The 19,368-nt window shown below is 35.1% G+C and overlaps 1 protein-coding gene across 1 annotated transcript in view; it reads left to right on the forward strand.

The window, feature by feature from the left end:
• Positions 1–14,838, forward strand: part of LOC117117155 (diacylglycerol kinase epsilon-like) — a 33,239-nt gene extending 18,401 nt beyond the window's left edge. The window contains exons 7-10 of the mRNA XM_033261369.1: positions 6,460–6,645; positions 7,326–7,453; positions 7,680–7,791; positions 11,161–14,838. Of these exons, the coding sequence (XP_033117260.1) occupies positions 6,460–6,645; positions 7,326–7,453; positions 7,680–7,791; positions 11,161–11,289 (555 nt within the window). The 3' untranslated portion in view covers positions 11,290–14,838. The remainder of the gene's footprint in view (positions 1–6,459; positions 6,646–7,325; positions 7,454–7,679; positions 7,792–11,160) is intronic.
• The last annotated feature ends 4,530 nt before the right edge of the window (positions 14,839–19,368 follow it).

Here is a 19,368-nt window from a genome sequence, read left to right on the forward strand (position 1 = left end):
TATAGTACTTTCAATTGATTCATGTTTCTATCCGTGGCCTATAATATGGCCTGAATTGCCACCAGATCCTTATCCCTCATGTAGTGACCAGGCTTCATCCTGATTTGCAATAGCAGCCTCAAGTAATTCCACCACTCAATGTTTCACATCTTACTAATTTCTCAATGGTTTTTGCTCTATTAAAAGTACTTAATATATTATTTTCTTTTTACAAAAAAATACATGGGAGAACATGACTTCGACCAGGAAGCACTTCTTTAATTCTTGACTTCAGCTTTCAGGTGATGCAGAATGAGCATTTGCTTTGGCTGTGGTTCATCAACTTCCATTCACTTGATTCTGTGGTCTGTGAAAATTAATTAAACAAACTAATTCAAAGAGCTTATCAATGCTACTGTGATGATTTTAATGATCAATATGTATTTAAATTGTTTCTTTCTAATCAAAGGTTGTTTTCCAAAAAAAAAAAGAAAAGAAAAATAAGTAGTATCAGTATAATACAATATTAAATGCAGGTGGTGATGTTTAATTGGACATCAAAGTGTTGATAAATATTATTTGCTTAAGTCAATTTTGATACCTATTAATTAATATATTTTTGTTATGTTGTGTCTAAGGATTCCTGTGTTGATAAAGCAGACTGTACTATTAATATAATAATTTGTTATATTCTTTTATTAAAATCAAATTAAGCCTGAATTACTTAGTCTAATCACAGTCACTGAAGGGCACATCCCCCACCCCAAAAAACTGAATTGATTCAATTTGTGTAGTAATTGTTACTTCTTGGTAGACAGTAGTAAATAGTTGCTATATAATTGTAGATGGCTATTCTTGATTTGTCTTCATGGTCAGTTGTTTATGCTGGGTCGATTCATTGCCAACATTATTGTCTCAATATGCTTATTACAATATAACATCAGTCTCTTATACACATCTAGATGTGTATAAGAGACAGCATATAGTACCCCAGTTTGAGGAAAAGGCAGGGCTTCCTGTCTGTGTGTGTGGTGTGATAGAGAGACGCTTAGTGCTTCTCAATTAAGTAAAACATACCATACCATTTTTAACGTTATATGTAACCACACACATACCTTTAAACAGATTTGGTGCAATTTTGACTACTACTACTTGCACCACCATCCCTGAGATCCCCTTCTATGTAGGCTATTCATCAGCTTTGACGGAAACTTAATAGGCCTACTGAGGACTCTTATTTGTTGTTTTCCACAGAGTTGCACATCCTTTACGCTTAATGACACAACCATACTCTAGGTTCTTACAACATGTATCATAAGAATATGCCTGAAACCGGCTCAGATTTATCATGAAGAACTTCTGTCCAACGTGTGTTGTTTACTATTTACATTGGACAAATGGCATAGAAGGTAGTTTGTGATTGGCTGAGGGCCTTGCAGCTAAGCCAAACTTCATTGTTAGTCGTCTTCTGATTGGCTTTAGTTACGTAGCAACTTCTGATATAAATTCTCATTTTTGGTTACAGTTTCCCCAAATTCAAGATTGCCGACAATCAAATTATGTTACAAATTAATAGTATTGACATTTTTGTGCAAAAGCCAGGTAGCCCGGATTGGTAGGTCACAGAATTGAACATTGAAGCGCGGCGCAATATTTTATTCTTTTTATTTTTATTACAAACCCCCACCCACCCACACTGTCTCCATGGATTATTATGCAAAAAAGAAGACACAAAAGAAAAAGAAGAGATTTTAAAAATAATAATAAATTATAAACAAGAAAAGGACGGAAAGAAAAAAAAGTAAAATAGTGGAAAGAAAATGATAATGAAAAAACTAACAGAAAGGTAAGTTATCAAAAATTAAATAAGAAAACAGGATGAAACAATATTAAAAAGAAAATAGATATTAAAAGGATAGTAAAGGAAAAAGGTACAAGGTAAAAAATTCAACCTGGAAGGAAAGTGGAAGTATTTCAAGGAAAGTTTCAATTATAGATAAGAAATATAGACACAATATAGAAAAGAAAAACATGAGCAGTAATAATGTGCTAGCTAAACTGTCTAGTCAATGGACTGCCAAAATCTGCAGTTACAAAGTGGATTGATATATTGATTATAAAATTATTAATTATTATTATTGAAACATAATTATATTTTCTTTACACTTCCTTTAAACTTTTCAGTATTTTTCTTCATTTGTGGAGGAAATTCAAGAAAATAGGTCCGCTGAATCGCATTAACACTGCGAATGCCTATGCATTGGTTACAAGTAGCCTATATTGGAATAGACACTGGCCGACTTTACTGCAACATTTGCGCGGAAATGGGCAGTATTTTTAATACGTGGATGGAATTTTGTCTTTATGAGATAACTCTAAATCAATTTACACATAATAATTTAAACCTATACAGAGTTCCAGAGTTTTCACCAACATTTTTTGAGTGCTGAGATTCCAACTTCCCACTTGTCAAAGGCCATTTAGGCTTTGTTTTAAATCGAAAAATAATTGGCATCACACAGCCGGCCGGCGACACTTCTTAGGTTATAATGCCTAGAACATTAAATTAATTACTCACTACCCTCAGATTGTACACATTTTAAAGAAACAAAATACTTTATTATTGCTATTATCAGAGAACTACTGTCATTATCATCATGATTCGGGTGCTGTGCAGGCAACCACTAGTGTTTTGCATTCCTGTCTGTTTGCAGTATGGTCCTCTGACCCGTTTCTGGTGTTAATAGTTCAGTTGGGAGTATTTCTTGAAAATATGACAGATAATTTGTACGTTGTCTTCCTTTTCTGCATATACCATGGGGAGCCACATACAGGACGTAAATGCATACATGTTTGTTGTCCCCCATTCGTAGAATGTGGCCTAAAAAATTTAGTTGTCTTTCCCTGAAATCCAGTATTAGGGGATGCTGATTCACTTCTGTATAGATGTCGGAATTTGAAATTCTGTCAAGGCATGCCTTTTGATTAAAAAGGGGATTTCCCAGGTATAAGCCCACTTCTCTTCCTCCCTAATAGTCTGGTCATTTTACTGATGTAAAAAAAAATTATTAACAAAGCTTTTTTGGTATCAATCGATGCGCATGGGTATCCTCTTTAATATGCGACATGGAAAGTGGCAGTTCATTCCAATATTGGGGTCCTAGGATAGAAAAAGAACTGCCACCAGCCTTGGTTCTCCTAAATGGAACCTTCAGTCTAAGGGTGTCCATAGCAGACCACTCCTGTCAGGCTGATATTTAATAATCAGATCTTGCAAGTAAACAGGGGCACGCTTGTTAACGCAGTTATACACCTGGATCAAAATCCCATACCTCACCTTGTCTTCCACACGAAGCCAGTTAAGTTTAGAATTAAAGTGGAGGCGCTAGTGCGACTGGGTACTTGAAAAACTAAGCGTGCAGCCCGATTTTGTAACAATTGTAATAACGAATTACAATAATCAATACGGCTAAGGACTGAAGATTGAACAGCATTAATGCATGTACATCTATCGATCGAATTTCTAATACTGTATAAATTTCTCAAGTAAAAGTAAGCAGCCTGTTTAACTTTTCACACTTGTTTGTTCATTTTTAAGTGTTCATCCAAAGAAACGCCGATTTTCTTAACTTTATTTGGGCGTATTACCACTTCATTTATCTGAAGCTTGATGTCGTGAAAGTTGCAATTGAATCTGGGGGGTGAAAAAATTATCATTTCAGTTTTTGAATCATTCAACTTCAATTTATTATTGCGCATCCAAACCTTTAATTTTTTAATACCTCTTCAAGACAAGATAATGCTCTTTTTATATCATCGATAAACTTTAGGTTGCAGTTGACAAAGACCTGTGTATTGTCTGCGTACAAATGAGATTGGTTTCGTGTATGAGCAGAATAGAGTCGGGCTGATTGCCGACCCCTGGGGGACACCACAATGCAATGGAAAACTGACAGATTTAGACCTAAGTACAGATAGCCTAAAATTATGTTTACATAAGTAGGTTTGAAACCAACTAAGGGCTTCACCAATAATGCCATAATTATTTCGAAGTCTATTATTATTAAGTAGGATTCTATGATCAAGCGTGTCAAATGCTGTGCTCAGATCTAACATTACATGAATCACCATTTTAACTTTTCTCTAAATCGCCTAATAAATTTGATTTAATCTTTAATAATGCAGTGCCAGTGCTATGGCATGTTTTATATGCCGATTGGTAAATGTCATGCATGTTGTTTAAAGACACATGTTTTTAAAATTGATGGAGGACTAGGTATTCATTCAATTTACCTAATGTTGGTAGATTGGAAACCGGCCTATGGTTAGCAAGAATATTAGCATCAAGTGATTGTTTCTTAATTATCGGAGAAATCATGGCAGTTCTAAGTTGGGAGGGGAATTTACCAGTCTTCAATTAAGTATTAATTATAGTAACAATTACAGGTGCTAAAACAGAAGCACATTTCTTTAAAAGCCGAGTAGACTAGATTTTTTTGGGGATTTGAGATAAAAGTGCCATGACGTAATCAATAACCTCAAAACTATTAATATAGACCCCTCTGAGTGGTGCTTGGCTCTTCCTGTCCCTGCCCACTTTGCCATAGGGAAAATCGGCCTTTCCATCAGGGACATTGCCCCTTCCCCCTGTCAGGGACATCGGCACCTGTCGGGGACATCGAATCCACAGCCGTGGTGCTGGTATTTGCTCAACGGGGTTTGATGTTCCAAAATAGAGGAGGAAGGAGGTGGGTGCAATGCCACCGCGTTTGGCCGATGTCCCTGGCAGGTGTCAATGTCCCTGACGGGAGAAGGGGGTGATGTCTCCGATGCAAAGGCCGATTTTCGCGTCAATGGTGGTGGGGAGGGGGTGTCCAGGGTTCTTTCTGTCTCCTATGTCTGGAAGCACAATTTGTCAGGGAGAAAAAAAGAGATACGATGCTTAATCCTTGAATTTTATTTAATTTCTGATTTTAACTGATAGCTATGCCTTGTGTTTTCCCACAGCATTGTTGTTTTCCATTACTTTGTCTTTTAATTTGTATATAAATACGGCTCCTCCCTGAGCCACTCATCATTTTTCAAAAGCAAAGTATGCTGTACTTATGTACGACAATGGCGGCAAACTGAGTTTAGGCAAACTGAGTTTCAGCAATCCAGGTTGTCATGATTAAGTTTACTGGAATCGGCAAAATGGGTTTCAGCAAAGTAGCCATGGACTAAATTAGGTTTCGGTAAACTGGGTTTCGACAAACTTGTCGGCTGACATTTGGGTTTTTCAAGCTGTTTTCATACGTCTTAAAGTTCTTGTCTACAGAGTTTTGGGCAGCCCCTGGCCATGCCTGTTTCCAGCAGGAAGATAGGCCTTCTCAAGAACAATACCCCACCCATATCGGGGATACCGGGACCCCAGCCACCTAGGGAAAGGAGATAGGTTTTGCCGGACAAGGGGTCAATATCTCTGATGGAAACTCTAATCTACTTGTCGGAAGCCCAGGTTGGGCTGGGCCAGTGGTAGCCAAGAATCCCATTGGCAGATCCGGGAATTTGAAATAGAAGAAATTCAAGGTGGGACTTTCACAGATGAAGAGTCTAGACCACCCCACCCCCACTATGATTGATGGGGCTGGATGATCACGGTACCTCTAGATGGCCGGAAATAGCACTCTCAGACTTGTGGATTTTGTACACGTTGCATAATCTATGTTGGGTGGGGAGGGGGTGGTGGCTGGCTGGGCCTCCTTGAATCTGCCACTAAACCCTTCAGAGGTAGGGCGAAACTGCTGAAAGTCCGACTTTTTAGAGATATAACAGGCTTATTGATTCCAGAGCTACATTTTCTGTAAAACTTAGGTTTTCTTCTTCCCGACAGGGGGTAGGGGAAACTACTGTCCCCTGGCCCACATTTAGCGCCAGGCCTTTGCAAATCCTCCTTTTGAGCAAACCACTCTGAATAACCAAACCAAACCAACTTGCATTAAATACTATCAAAACGATGACATTTACCATTTACATGCTGGACTTCATTCATTTGCACTCCACTGATCATTGTATCCCTTCCTCTGAACCCCATCATTTGGTGTATATGTTTCTCCTGGCTCTCCTAGATACCTTATATGGATTCCTGGCTACAAGCCTTCAAACATTTTTCTCAAAATATGCAGGTCTATGCTCAAAGTATTATCTTATCTGTGAAAAATCATTGAAGTTTAACTGCAAATAGGGGCCTTCAGTAAAACGGCTATAACTTTTTTTCCCAAGGAGGATTGAAGAGGAGTTTTAACATGTTACAGAGGACATCCGTGTACACCGATTGATACCAAAAAAGTTTTAACAATTTTTCTCGGTAGCCCATGATTTTGACCTAAATCGACCAGACTATAAATCAGTCCTATTTTGTGTTTAAAATGTTGGGCTTTTACCAGAGAGATTAAGGTATATTATTTTCTAGGTGGTTACAATTTGAACATTTTATTGCAGGTTGTTACCATGAATAATTACTTCTCTGTTGGCTGTGATGCGCTTCTTGCTTTGAATTTTCATCGTCAGCGTGAGAGTAAGCCTCATTGGTTTACAAATCGCGTCATTAACAAGGCCTGGTATTTGGTCTTTGGTGCTAAGGATGTTTTAGAACAAGGCTGCAAAAACCTCCAGAGGAAGATTGAGGTCAGAATTGAATAACATTTTATTTATTTTCCATCAAACAGTGACTGGTCACTTATTGTGCGTTATAAAGTTTACTTTATAAATCCAGTCTTAATGTGACGCTTAAGCTGAGTTTACATTGAACTATGAATTTGACATGGACCTAGGAATTTGGATAAGTTTTACCACTGTTCTCACTTAGATTTAAATACATGGTAAATGTTTAGTTTGACAAAATATAGTTTAATCTGATTAAGATATTTCAAGGGTAGAGTTCATGATTCAAGAAACTTTATTCGTCTTTAGTAAAGAAGACAAATCCTGATATTTACATGATTTAAAGTCAGGACCCTGGGATTTGCATGTGAGCAATTGGCTACTAAGTCATAGCTCCACTCCTGCATAGTCTCTTTGTGAGCAGTGGCTGATTCAAAAATTCATACAAAAATTGGTTCCGGAAATATGATTAGATAAGAAATCTTTATTGTGCAAGAAAGGGAAAAAATAAATTGCTCATCAAATCCATATACAATATGAAATAAAAATATCTCATATCTCAAAGGTAAAGTTGAAAGCAATTTTCTTTTTGCAACATTTTTCCTTTGAATCTGCCTGTGATAGTCCTTAATGGAAGTCATTTCTTAAACACAAGGACAATCCTGTTGTTTCACAAAATTTGAATTCTGTTTCTTGGTTAATAGTTGGAATTGGATGGACAGAAGGTCGATCTACCTGACCTAGAGGGCATTGTGGTGTTGAACATCAGCAGCTGGGGGGCTGGGGTAGAGCTGTGGAAAGGCACAGGCCAACAAAAGTATTCTCCATCCAGGTATGTACAGTATGTTTATTCCCTAAGTTTATTCCCATGCTTTTATCAGCTGAGAGGCAAGTTTGGTCTTCTGTAGTAATTTTGAGCAATATGTAGTCCTTACCACCAGAACCAAGCAAATGTGCCACTCAAACCAGTGCAGATATTATGGCTGAGCTGTGCCCCTTCCTTAACAGTGAGGTCATTCCACTGAATCTTATCTTTGTTCTTATGGTTTTTGTTTCAGTCACAGTGATAATGTTGTTGAAATTGCTGGCTTTTATTCATCATTTCACATGGCCAGAATCCAAGGTGGTCTTGCTGATCCAGTCCGACTCGGACAAGCTAAGACAGTCAAGGTAAAGTACATGGGAAAATCCAAGTGGTAAGAGAGCCAGGTGGCAAAGGGCCTAAACCTGTGCTCCTGTATTATAAAATTTCAGTGTGAAGCGCATATAGGCATTGTGTAATAAAAAATGATTATTATGATACCAAGGCCCATCTTTTTTCTGTATAATACAAATGTATATGACAATATAACATTCGTATAATACTTCTATAGCACATAATACAAGGTCTGTATGTGCTGTAGATAAAACAAAAATATCAAAATATTGTAACATTATAACATATAAAATATTATATTAGTATATATTGTAACATTTTAATTCTGTAGGATTTATTTAATTCATTTGGGGAAAGGGATGTACCATACTCGCGTGAATAAGCGCCTGGGTGCTTAACAATTTTTTTGCAATTTTTGAGGGGTGGTTATTTAAATGGGCGCTTATGAAAACAGAGTGGAAATTTAGGGGGCGCTTTTTGAATAAAAAAAGAGCATTTATAGTACCCATGAATGAAGCCCAGTAATGATTTGTAGTCCAATACAATCTATGAAGGAATGGTAAATATAAAACAACCAAAGTATTATCACTCTTTACGAGTTTGTTTTAATGACAATGACAACCGGTAAATTACCTATACTTTAAACTGTATGTGTTAAAATGTCCAATCAGATAAACATAGTGGAGTATAGTGGTGTACATTATTTAAAAGCCACTTACAGTACCATGGTTTAATCAATGTCAATTTCCTCATAGTCATCTTGTCAGGATCAAGATTTAGCTCCTCCTCATCATCTGAAATATTTTCAAATTCCATTGGCCTCGCCTTCCACTAGCTCGAGATGTCTTTTGAGCAACGCTTGTTCATCACAACACGGTTGGTCTTCCTTGAAGCAGTTGATCAAATGGTCCTCTGACCTGTCAACTGCGAGATTCAGCCCACAAATCTTTAATGAATTCTTAATTACTTCCGCTGAAACGAGTGCTCATCCTTCAATTATCCAGTTTAAGACAACTTCCCTAGAAGGTTGTTTCGAGTTTCCTCCTTGTGTCTGATTATGTAGACCAATACCTTCAACTTCAAGCTATTTCTCGTAACTTTCTGAACAATGTTGCTTGATTGGCCTATTCCATGACACGTCTGGGGCCTGAATGTACTTAATGCATCCATTAGGGACAATCTCAGTGTCCACTCGCTTCGATTATAGTCCAGTTCTCCAAGTGACATTCAAATGAGTCCCAACTCAAGAGACCCTACTACTGTATCTGTTCATCTGTTTGTCAACTCTGTATTCATCCATCCATTTATGTTTGTTTCAATGACGGCCTTGTGTTTGTATTTTTCATCAAGATATTTGACATCACAGTTTATAGAGAAATCTCTCTGGATCCTTTTGAGACATAGATGTTTTCCGCCTCAGTGACAGACGGTTTTGCCGCAAAAAGTTGGTAACCCATCCGTCTGACGCCTCGAATGCAAACTGTGGACCGACCACATCATCTTCCAGTTCACCGTCTTTTCGCATGTTGGCATAGGTTAATTTCAACTTTCTCTTTATTAACTTTCGAGATACACGAAGTCCCTTTTATCGCTTACAAAGGATCAAGTGGAGAAGAACATGCTCTAACTCAACACTCATTGGGTTCCTACCACCACCGGATTATCGCTTACGCTTCTTTCCTGATGCCGCCTCACTTATCTCAGCATACTTTTTCCTCCATTCTCTTATTCTCTTCCTGTCAATGTCATATTGACTATAAACAGCAGCTATGCTAGTCTTGGTAGAATACTCAACGACAGACTTCTTAAATTCCATTGTGTAAGATCTGAGAGTTTTTCCCTTGTGGGAAGAAGCGTTATGTAGTGCTGACATCTTGTCAATGACAAAACAAGATTGCAAAAAAAAAATAGCCAGTTGTTTTGAAGGAAGTTATTCTCTTGACACATACGCGCTATAAGTTATTACAGTATATAAGGCCCCTGGATAAAATTCATTCAATCCACTGAGCCTAGGCCTAGCCTATATTTTATTGTACATTTTTCATTAAGTATAAAAATACCTCGGACAACCTTCAATTTCAGTTTTAAATTATTGTATGAGAACAAGGTTTTAACCAACATTAGAGGATACCACGTATATAAGGACATATGGAAACTGAAGATAAATGAATGTTTCTGGTGCAAAAAAGACAATGACCCAGAGAGCATGGCTAATGACAAGAATGCAGTGGGCATTTACACAATGCCAGATAAAATTAGTGGTGGTACTAAGCTTATTGGCCATCTGCTGATTGAAATTAGCAGAATCATTGGAGGGTTTCTTGCAAACTCAGATGAGAACGTGCTAAAAGGTGGAAATTGTTGGGAAAAGAAAAGTTAGACTAGTCATTCCCGGCCGATTTTTTTGCCAAATGTAAGAAGAGAAAAGTTGTAAAGATACTGTCCAGAGACTTTCATCTGTGGAGGAGAAATATCCTCAATTTGAACTGGACATAAGAAGAAAAAGTGAATACACTCCGCTGCTCAAATCATGCCAACAACATTCCCAGGATTGCATGGATTATTGCCTTGCTAATAAAACTTTACATGATATTGCTTTAAAAAATGAATAAAAATATTCAAGATTTTTACATGCAAAAGTGTTGAGGTCAGTTTATCTTGTTGAATAAAAAAAAAACCAACTCTGTATGGCCATACAATATTTTGATTTTTGGATTTTAAATGTTGTTCTAAATTCAAGATGATGTACAGGGCAGCAATAAAACAAGAACAGGATTCTAATGATGCATCAAAACTGAACACTATCTTAAATTTAATGGAGACTGACCGACCGACAGATAGATGGACGGACAAACCAACCAACAGTGCTGAGATGGGAATTGTTGATGAAAGTTAAGTCAGGGATGTACTGTACTGTATGATTGATTTTCTTAAAAAATCGGGAACACTTATTCAAATGAGAGGGGGCGCTTAAGACAATTTTAACATTAGGAGGGTGCCTATTCAAGAGGGGCGCTTATTCAAACGGGGCGCTTATTCGCGCAGGTACGGCATAGGTTTCCCAAGGCCAAAGGTTAAATAAAAAATTCACTTCAGTCCTCTGACCCATTTTTAGGCCCACCTCTGTCTTAAGCCTAAAGACCTGTCGTACCTCTACCTAACAGAGTAAAGGGTAGGGACATCCTACTCCCCTGTGGCCTATTTCTCACATATTCACAAATCTGAGGAAGACAAAATGATTGCAAGAATTTCAGTATGGCTTCCTCTAACAATTTAATGTATTATGAGCAAATCTTTCCTCATTAGTGGGTGAGTATCACTTTCTGTACTTCTAATACTGCCTACTAGTTTGTTTATGCTGTTTTTAATTTTAATTTTTGTAGCTTACTATCAAGAAATTTCCAGTTCCTGTTCAAGTTGATGGTGAACCGTGGAAACAAGGAGCGTCTACGGTCACCATAAACCACTGCAACCAAGCGCTCATGCTGAAAAGAAGCGATTTTAGCGTGTAGTAAGTGTCTTGTAAGAATACAAAATACAGAATCATTAACAAAGAAAAAAAAAACAGTAATACCCGTACCCGAGTCACACAAGACAAAATGTTATGCAAGATGCCTGCTGGGGAATATTTAAAAAAGTGTTCCTTGCTATGTCATGTGAAAGTTCATCGTTGTAAGATAGCACACAAATAATGTAATATCCACGAAACAAGCAAGACATTTACAGAGGACACTCACACTCAGTTGTGCACATGCTTATAGGACTTTCGCTGTGGCGTTGTGCATATCTTCACAGTCAGCATATTAAATTATACTGACTTAACATGGTAAACTATTTCATGAAGATCTTTTTTAATAGACTAGCAATGAAATACTAAAACAGTAACAGAAAACAACCTTGAAAATGAGGAAAAAGGAACGCAGATCAAACCAAACACCACTGCACCGTTCCCAAGCAATTTAAGGTGCAAGGCCCGCAAAGGCAGTACACACAGGTGCTCAAGTGATGCTGGCATTTAGACATAGATTATACCCAGTCACAGGGAAACAATAAGCTATTATGATGTGCACAATGAAATAACAGTCCCTCCAAAAACGTTGAAATATGAATGGAAGACATGATTTCGGTAGGACTATCTTGGAAAGCATGTAATGTTCAGTAAGCATCCTGTGTAACATTTTGTCTTGTCAAACAGCCATACATCAAACAGCAGCAGGGTAATCATTCTTATTTTTATGATTATTTGATACAAATTTTAATAATATTAATAGCATAAATTTTGGCATTTTCAGTACTTGCTATTTTTTCACAAAATCATGTTTAGTTAAGTTTTAATCTCAAAGTGGTATGAGCAACATAATTGAACCAATGACCTCGCATGGAGAGTGCAATCAATGATAAGTGTGAAAAAATCTCCAAATTCGATGCATTCAATGTTAGAGTGAAGGATCTTAAATGGATGGTATAGTTTTTAGCTACTTCCAATGGTAGCATAGACTATACGATTGTTTGCTGTTGCAAAAGAAACTGTGAATCATATTTTTTTTTATGACATATTTTATATTTTATTATTTACTATTAAATATAAAAAAATTGATCTATAATAACTCATAATTTGTCTCAAAAGTATATTTTGCATGGGAACTTTTCTACATTTTTAAATAATTATATAATTTTCTATTTCTATTGTTTTCTGATTTTTTTTGTTTATATAAATATATCTGTTGTTAATTTTTGTTACTTGTTAGTAATTATGATTATGATGAAATGATGTTTATATTGAGTGTGTGGTGATTAGCATTAGGATGACTATGCTTTATTTAATGATAATTAGGGTGTTTTAAATTGTTACCATCTTCATAAGGCCAAGAAAAAAATACCCAGTTTCTTGTCCAAGTCTTTTTTGCTGTAACCTCAATTTTTGTGTATAAAAAGTGACTTAGATACCAATTTACCTCCGTTTTTTATACAAAAAATATGCTTTGGAGAGAGTAGCACACAGAATGCAGATTAGCAACATTGGGGGTTGTTGCCTACTGCATTGTAGTGGAACATCTAGGTATATAGATGCAAATGGATTTGTGCACAGGAATAGCATGCATCCCTTACTTTTACCTGTGTAGATCAGATTTCATTACAATGTTGACAGCGTCACCACCTCATTTCGAATAGATGATGACCTCCTTCCCTTTTAAAAAGTTTTGATGAAACTAATTTTTTTTTAATATGCCCGTCCATAATAATTATTTTTATGATGTTGTGTTTTATATCTTCTTTTTCGTCATCATCATCATAATCAGATAAAAATAATTAAATTGTTATTTGAATACATTATTTTGCTACAACTCTTTTTGATAAAGATTTCCATTTTTATATTTAACATGTAACACCTTGCAATATGAGATTTGAAAAAAATGTACACAAATTAATATTGATGTTACTCTCGTAAAAGTATTTTTTTCCCCCTCTAGGGTCCTCCTTTTGTTTTGCACTGTTGAAGCTTGTCAACTACTGTGGTAGTCAATGACAACCACTTGTTCTGTCGATTCAGAACGGTTAAGAACTTTATTATTATTTATTATACATATTTTTTCCCAAATTTTACTAAAATTATTTTTTTTTTAATAGAAATTTAGATTCTTCTTCCTAAACTAACCATTCCATTTAGCAGTAATTTTCTTAGTTTTTTTTATTGGTATTTTTCTTGAGAATGTATTTGTTACAAGTAAATTTATGAAATTCATATTCTGCATAATTATAAAAAATGCTTCCTCATTCCACAAAGAAAACATTAATTGGTAGATTTTTGTTTATGAAATTTTATGTAATTAATTATATTGCATAAAAGGAAATTTTGTTCATGTTTTTTTTTAAATTCTGGAATAATTGTTCATGTATTTATAAATATTATTTCAATTTATCTGGACAAAATGATTGTTTTTACATCTCAGGAAAGTAAAGGTTGTTCATATGCCAGATTGCCATATATGGCTATGAGTTGCTATGTATGAAAAATTCCCATATATGTAGATAACTTGTATTATATTATGTGTTGTAGATTGTCATTGTGAGGTACATTTTTTATGTTGGTAAATTCTACAATAGTGTGTTTTATTGACATAAATTGGTGTATATATTTAAGACATGGAATATGGAACACCGGTAAAGCTTCAGACTTCAAATTGAAAGGTTTGGGTTTGAATCTGAAACCCACCAACTATTGTACCTTTAGACTAAACACTTTATCCATTTTTTTCCTTTCCACAATTGAGTTTGTAAATGAATGGTACCTGGTAGGACGCATTATGATAGCTAAGTGGATATTCCATATGTTTAGTTTAAGAAGGGCAATAATGTGAAGCAAATAGGAGCACTATATTAGACTGAAATATTGTTATTATTGTTGTAATTGTTTTTATTCTTATTGATATTATTATTGTTGTAATGTTATGCTTGTCATGCTAACATGTTGAGGGCGTGGTCATTTTTACAAGAATCTTCTGTGATAGAAACAATCAAAATGTTTTATATTTTGGTAATCTAATGCTGTTATTATAAATGATGCATAACTATTAAATACTGTTAACATTACAAACAGTGGAAATTTATAATTAATGTTGGTGCTGCCCAAACTTTTATATTACATATTGAAAGATGCAAGAATGTTAAAACATCTAAAATATTAATGGTATGCACTATTATTACCATTATTTTTATTCTTGTTTTTGTTGGTTTATTTTTGTGTGTGTACAGTATTTTGTTTTTTATATAATAGCAAACTGAGTCACTGCTTATTGGATCTAAACTAATGCTTTGAAAAATCTTGCAGAGCTACAATGCCTTACTCTGTGCCTAGGTAGTGATATTTATGTACAGTAGTGCAAAATGTCCTGGCATCCTATAGGATTTGAACCCAGTACCCTGGATTGGTAGGCAAGCACCTTGCTGATCTACACCTCCACTCTAATATATTAAATAATATTATAAATATTATAATTATTACTGTTACAAAATATTTGTTATTATTTCATTACTATTAAATAATTATCTTTATTCTGCAATATTTTCATCATAATATGTATTTTATGTTAATTTTTCAATTAATTTTATTTAGTGTTGATTTATGGTTAAAATGTTTATTATACTGTATTGAGCATTATAATAGACATATAGTGTGCTCAGCTCTATAAAATTGCCTTTATTGTATTGCACACAGGAGGTATATGGAACACGTACATGACTACCCATGTAATTGTACATAAAACACAATATATATGAATATTATGTAATTATGTAACATTATATATGTGTATGTGTATATATATATATATATATAAAATGATTCAGTATGTTGCTATATAAATATATTATGAATATATGGATATTATGTAATTATGCAACATGATATATATTATATAATGTAACAACATATATTGATTTAATATTTTACTATATATATATATTATATATTGATTTAATATTTTACTATATATAATTATATATATATGTATATATATTTTACTATATATAATTATATATATATGTATATATATACTGTCTCTTATACACATCTAGATGTGTATAAGAGACAGAAATCATGTTTAGTTAAGTACGGGATTTGAACCTGAGACCTCTTGCTTTCAATGTGAACGTCATAACCATTAGAACAGATTCAAATAACATCAGATACACACTATTACACAATTGGTATGGCTGGAAACTAATAATAGCATATAAAATAAATCAAAGCCCCTTTCAGACAGAGCTGCAATACCACAATATTGCGGTAAGCATGCCGGCTTGGGTTTCTGTCTGAAAGGGTTGATACGTCAATATGCCGGCTTACTTAGGCCACTTTGCATATTGGTAATATTGCCGCAATGTTGCGGTAACGGCTACTGGCTTGCTCTGTCTGAAAGGGTCTACTCGATATTGCGGCAATCAAGCCGGCGTGTGCATTTATGCGTAAACAAACAAGGTTAAAGTTGAAAACAATTGCACGGTGGTATTTAAAAGCCAAAATTTCACCATTCTATGGACACTTTCAGACAGAAAAGCATAAGATTACTGCAATATTGCGGTAACAAATGCTCTGTGTAAAAGAGTATAGACCGGTTATTATGCCGGCATGCTTACCGCAATATTGCTGCAACGTCTATATGAAAGGGCTCAAGATAGCCGTTAACACTATTAAATTACAAGTAAATCATCAAAGAAAGGTAAATACAGTGTTCGAATAAAGGACATGATAATACATTGTGTAGCATAGCTCTCAAAAAATGTTGTCCTATAAATAAATAAATAAATTGAGTAATAAAATACCTCTTACAGGATTCGAACCTGTGACTTCTCGCTGGGATAAGGCGTCATAACCATTAAACCCCAGAGGCTTTATGGTTGAACAGATTCAAATAAAATCAGATGCACTCACAATTACACAATAGGTACGACTGGAAACATATGAAAAATATATAGTATTAAATGCAAAGGTGTTTATCTATACCAAAGTTATCATATATAATGTATATTTGCATAGGCCTATGTCCATTTCACTTGAAATGGCACGCTATCCTTTTCATGATTCAACCAGGAGTATAAGTTGTATTTGGTAGACTTAATGTTCAGTGTTCAATGTGTATGTCTTAGCCGAATATCTAAGATCTTAGCTGTATGTTCAGGGTGCATGAATCCTAGAAAACTGCTGGATATTGACTGAGGAAAATATTTGTGCTGCAATTGTTAAAAATCAACTCATATCACCAAATTTTGCCAGCTAGCTCTCCCTCATTTAATACCCCACTTAATATTTGAGTCCCCATCATCCCCCTCCCTCCCATACCATGACAATACTACTAGATACACCACTGCAGGAAATTTACATGTGATGAGCCTTAGGGTCAGTCCCACTTGGATGACATCATTTTCCATTGGAGACAGTCCCACTTAACATAATTGTATTTATGTTTATCCTAAAATTGACCTTTAATGTAAAAAATCCCCAAACATTTTAAAAATGTCATTCAATGATGGTTAGTAAAATCAATCTCATGTCTGTGAAAGGTATACTATTTTTGAAAGTTTACTAATTAAGTCATTGTAATACTTTACCAGGTTTGGCAAGATAGTGACATGAATGGTTAGGCAAATAATTCTTTATTGACTGGTTCTACCTTGGGCTGTGAGTATTGGAAGAGAAATCTATTTATTCAGTCAGTATTTTATTCAGTCTATGAGGATCCTGTCGGTGTTTAACAGCCAAGCTGTAATGTTTCATCTTATTCATGCACTATGTAATGTTATAATGAGCAAAATAAATGTCATAATACAAAAATGTAATTTAAAATTATACAGTTGTACTGATTTTTATTTACAGTTTATCTATTATAGAGAGTTTTTAGACTATATATATATATATGATAAATGCAACATAGCGTAATATTATCTGTAAAAACACAACCATTATACACAAATATAAATATAAACATAAATATAAAAAAATAATGTTGGAAGAGGAAAGTGAGTGAAAAATTTCGCCCAAGCTAAACCTGAGCCTTGTGTATTATATGGGGGTGCCCATACCATTGGACCACTGGTGTTTCTGTTGGAAATTTCAGTCCTGTTGACGAAATGATTTCAATTTCTGTGGGAGTGTGTTGGACCTGAGGGTTGGACATTGCTAGTCCCAAGTTGCAGATGTCTCTTAGGAATTGGAGGACGCCCTCCTGTAATCCTGGAAGTTATAAGCAAGCAAGAATCTCGTGGAAAATAATCCATCTACAAATTTACGATGTTTTCACTACCTGTATTATTAAGTGCATTATTTGTATCAACGTGCACAGCAATTAAAAAAATTTTTTTTATGGGATTTATGTAGTGCACATATCCAGAAATCTGCTCAAGGCGCCTTTTTTCCTGGTCATTGTATACAGAATCAATCACACACAACGTGCAACCTCCTCCGCTCTCTCCCTGGGGAGTATTCCTAGTTATGTGTGTAATCAGCACATCAGCACAGCACTAGTTACACATGCACAATATTTTAATATTTTACTGTAGATACTTTCATTTTTTTTTAAAATTTATTTATTCAAACATACACTTTCTTTACAGCGGCACTTGTCGGTTAACATCATGTTCAAAACAACAATTATTTCAATTACCTGTAAAATTAACTCAAAAGTATAAAAGAACAGTACACCATTCCTTCTACATTGATTCGAAAGAAACTTTCATCCACAACCTAACTAATATAAATACAGTAACACGATTTCCAATAGGTAATGTAATTAAGTCAAAAGAATTGGAAGAGGAAAGAGAAAAAAAAAATACACAATTCTGAACTTTTAATTAATGATGCTTGCTGCCCTCATTAGTTCAAAAAGCTTTCTGTAACAAAGAGTATAAAACTGAAAGAGGTCCGACTGCCCTTATTTTGTATACAGGCAATGGAACGTTAAAAAGTACTCCCACGAAGGGGCGTGTCCTTCATAAGAATGTAAAACGCGTGCTGCGTTTCGAATTCCAGCATACATCCTATAGACGCACAGCACGCGTTCGATATGAACGCACTTTACGTTCTTTTAAGGGCCACGCCCCTTTTGGGTAGTACTTTTTAAAATAGGATTGCGTTCCAAGGAATCCCCGGCAGTCGGACCTCTTGCAGTTTTATACTCTTTGTCAGCACTGTAAGTGCAAGTGTCTGAACATTGAGGTCAGCATCAGGGTTGCCATTTGGCCTTTTTGATGGCCAGATTCCTTAAATCTGGCGGTATAAAAATTTGCCTGGCCGTAACGTTTGAAAAGTCACGGCCAAACTATATTTGGTTGAATTTGGCCGAAATTTTGAAAACTTTACATTTTTTTTCAATATATGCCTAACGTAGACTTGTTTTGGATAGGCCCTATGTTGTTTTTGTTAGCTTAAATTCTATATTTGAATCTAATCATTTGTTTGTACTTGCACTAAACAGTTAGCCTAATCTATGTTCCCCCTTTAGCCGAATTGACGTAAGAGGGTTTATTTAAAAGATAACAGTTACATTTGATAATTTAAATTGTTCGGATGAAATATATATTTTTTATATGAAGTTTATCCTCGTTTAATCTTTATGAAGACAGTTCAATGCAAGTTTGTACCATATATTGTGTGTCTTTGTATATGTTCCATCGTAGTGGAGGTTCTATCTCCTTTGAATCTCTTTTGAATATAAATTAAATACTGTACTTTAATTAATTTATTATTGCACGCTTAAATTGTATAGGCCTATGTGCTGCAGTGTTCTTTATGTAGAGCGCCAATAATGCTCGATGTGATGTGATCATTCGGGTCCGGTGGCACCTCCAATTTCAAGCAAGCGTTGCAGAGACTTCTTCGAAGTTACTCTGGAGTTCGGTTGTATACTGAGAATGAAGAAGATAATTCTGATCAACATTGATTTATTGCTTTAAAGTACAAATAACATTCAGAGGCGAATTTAGAAAGTTTAGATCAAAAATACTTATTAAAGTTTTCATATATGTTTGTTACCTAACAACAGTTTGTGTTACCTAACTATGTAACTTAATTCATTCCAATTAAAGAGAGCCACGGA

This window comes from Anneissia japonica, unplaced genomic scaffold (assembly GCF_011630105.1).
Source record: "Anneissia japonica isolate Jap-2015-1 unplaced genomic scaffold, ASM1163010v1 scaffold407_len587689_cov185, whole genome shotgun sequence".
In the NCBI taxonomy this organism is placed as follows: domain Eukaryota; kingdom Metazoa; phylum Echinodermata; class Crinoidea; order Comatulida; family Comatulidae; genus Anneissia; species Anneissia japonica.